We start from the raw sequence: 2,343 nt of genomic DNA on the forward strand, positions 1-2,343 counted from the left end.
GAGCATCACTTGCCCCAGACCGAGAGTTCCTATCTATACCTTGTGGCTAATAGGGGCCACTGATGGACCTCTGCTCCATATGTTTCTCCAATTCCCTCTTATAAGAACATAAGAGAAGTCAATGTTGGATCAGGCCAGTGGCCCACCCAGTCCAACATTCTGTCGCACAGTGACCAAAAATACCAGGGGCCATCAGGAGGTCCACCAGTGGGGCCAGGACACTAGGAGCCCTCCCACTGTTGCCTCCCCCCCAGCACCAAGAAGACAGAGCATCCCTTGCCCCAGACCGAGAGTTCCTATCTATCCCTTGTGGCTAACAGCCCCTGATGGACCTCTTTTAATTCCCCTCACATTATCTTTCCATGGGTGACACAGCTGATGGTCGTCCTCATGTTCTCCCTACCACATCATTTCCATTCCAATTTGTTTTCACCCAGTTCTGAAGGAGCCAGCCAGTGCGCGGCTATGAGGTAGAGAGTTTTACTGGCATTGCCCAGTGACGATGACGCTCCCAATAGGCCTGTCTCCCCTGAGCTGATATTCTTATTTATTCTGTTTATTTATTAAAGCATTTCTATCCCTCTCTTCTCCTCAGAGGGTCCCAAAGCAGCAGAAGCTTCCCAGTATAAACATACACAATCTAATAAACAAATTACAAGCATGCTCGGTAGGTCCTCTTTCACAGAGCTGGTCATTCGCCTTGGACGAAGAGCCAAGAGCCCTTTGCTTCTTTCCCTTCAGCTCCTGCCCAGGGCCTCGTGCCTCTGGTCATGGCCAGATATGTATTTCCTGGAGATAGGAAAGAGAAGGATGCTCTGCTAGATGTTACCCGTTCTTCAGCATTCCCTTGCTTTCCTCTGCTTTTTGTCTGTTGGGGGGGGGGAGCCCTTTTGTCACTGTAGAATATTAGTCTTTGATTGATGAATCCCCATCGTGTGTGTGTGTGTGGGGATTGTATCTCTCAGCCTGCGAACTTCGTTTTGCTTCTTTGATTCAGCTCACCTCACGTCATTGGAAAGGGGCCCTTCTCTCTCTCCTGTCACGTTTGCTTATGCAAGATTAAATCATTACAGCAGGGGGTTCTCTAAGATGGTGCCCGCGGGCACCTTCCCCGTCACGTGCCTGGTGTTTTTAGAAAGTGGGTAGGTAGGATGACCAGGTCCTCTTCGCTCGCTGGTGGGGGGTGGGAGGGAGCTCTCCGGGAGTGCCGGAGGACGGAAGTGACGTCATCACGCTGGACACATCACGTGGCGACGCTCTGGTATTTTGGGCAGAACTCTATGGTTACCATAGAGTTTTGCCCAAAATATCAGAGTGTCGCTGCACAATGTCCCCAGCGTGATGACATCCCTTCCGCTTGACATCATCACGTCGGGGACGTTGCACCAGGTGGCAGCTGTTGGGGCGAGGCTTTCCCCTGCGGAAGCCACCAAATTGGGGAAACCCCTGCTCCCACCTGGGGGCTGACAACCCTACGGGTAGGGCTCGGTGGAGCTTTTGCCCGGCAAAGCTTCTGATGGACCATTGGAGGCACTATGGGGGGTGCAGATTTTTTTAAAACGTTGCTTTAGCAGCAGCTGCCACCACAACACACAGATCTTCACTCTGTGACTGAAGGTAAGCCGCAGCAGCCATTTTGTGGCTGGCTCCACCTCTTTTGGCAGCCATTTTGTGGCTGCGCCCACCACACCATATCAGAATCCCAAAGGTGTCCATGTGCTCAAAAAGTCTGGGGACGACCCCCGTTTGCTGTGTTTATCGACCTTCTCCCCCCCTTCCCTGCACACTGCCCGTTTTTCCGCCACAGGAAAAAGTTGTACATGGCTGACCTGGAGTCTGCGATCGTGTACACCCTGAGAGTGGAGGCGGCGCGATTCCTCTTCCTCGACAAGGAGCGTCTGTCTGCACTGAAGCAATACGTGGCCGTTCTGGTCAAGGTGAGCTTCCGGAAGTCTTTAGCCCCTGCCGGACCCCGTCCCACCACTCCTCCTCCCCTTCCCATCCCTCCTAGCTTAGGGCAGCCGCAGAGTCGAAGGGTGGGGAAGGGGTGCTGAATGGCGGTCGAGTGGGGGAGGCTGGTCCAGACAGGGGGAGAAAGAGGACAGGTGAGCTTCTGTGGGAAGGGGGGCGCATCCCTCTCTGGACTCTCCGGATCTAACCAGACAGCATGCCCGGGCGTTCCAAGTCCATGGGCAGAGCTTGTCTCAAAAGCCCACTGGCTGCACAGGGCCCCGATTCGGATTGGGACTTGACACAAGGGGGGGGGGCAGAGGTGAACTTCCCCCTCTTAAGCCTGAAAGCTGAGCGTTGTCATGTCACACTCCGTTGATTTGGTGGCAGGAC

General features: G+C 54.1%; 1 protein-coding gene across 1 annotated transcript in view; it reads left to right on the forward strand.

The window, feature by feature from the left end:
• Nucleotides 1-2,343, forward strand: part of QSOX1 (quiescin sulfhydryl oxidase 1) — a 144,671-nt gene that overhangs the window by 116,726 nt on the left and 25,602 nt on the right. The window contains exon 10 of the mRNA XM_015429156.1: nucleotides 1,808-1,937. Within this exon, the coding sequence (XP_015284642.1) occupies nucleotides 1,808-1,937 (130 nt within the window). The remainder of the gene's footprint in view (nucleotides 1-1,807; nucleotides 1,938-2,343) is intronic.

Source organism: Gekko japonicus, unplaced genomic scaffold (assembly GCF_001447785.1).
Source record: "Gekko japonicus isolate JY-2015 unplaced genomic scaffold, Gekko_japonicus_V1.1 scaffold2524, whole genome shotgun sequence".
NCBI classification, from domain to species: Eukaryota; Metazoa; Chordata; class Lepidosauria; order Squamata; family Gekkonidae; genus Gekko; species Gekko japonicus.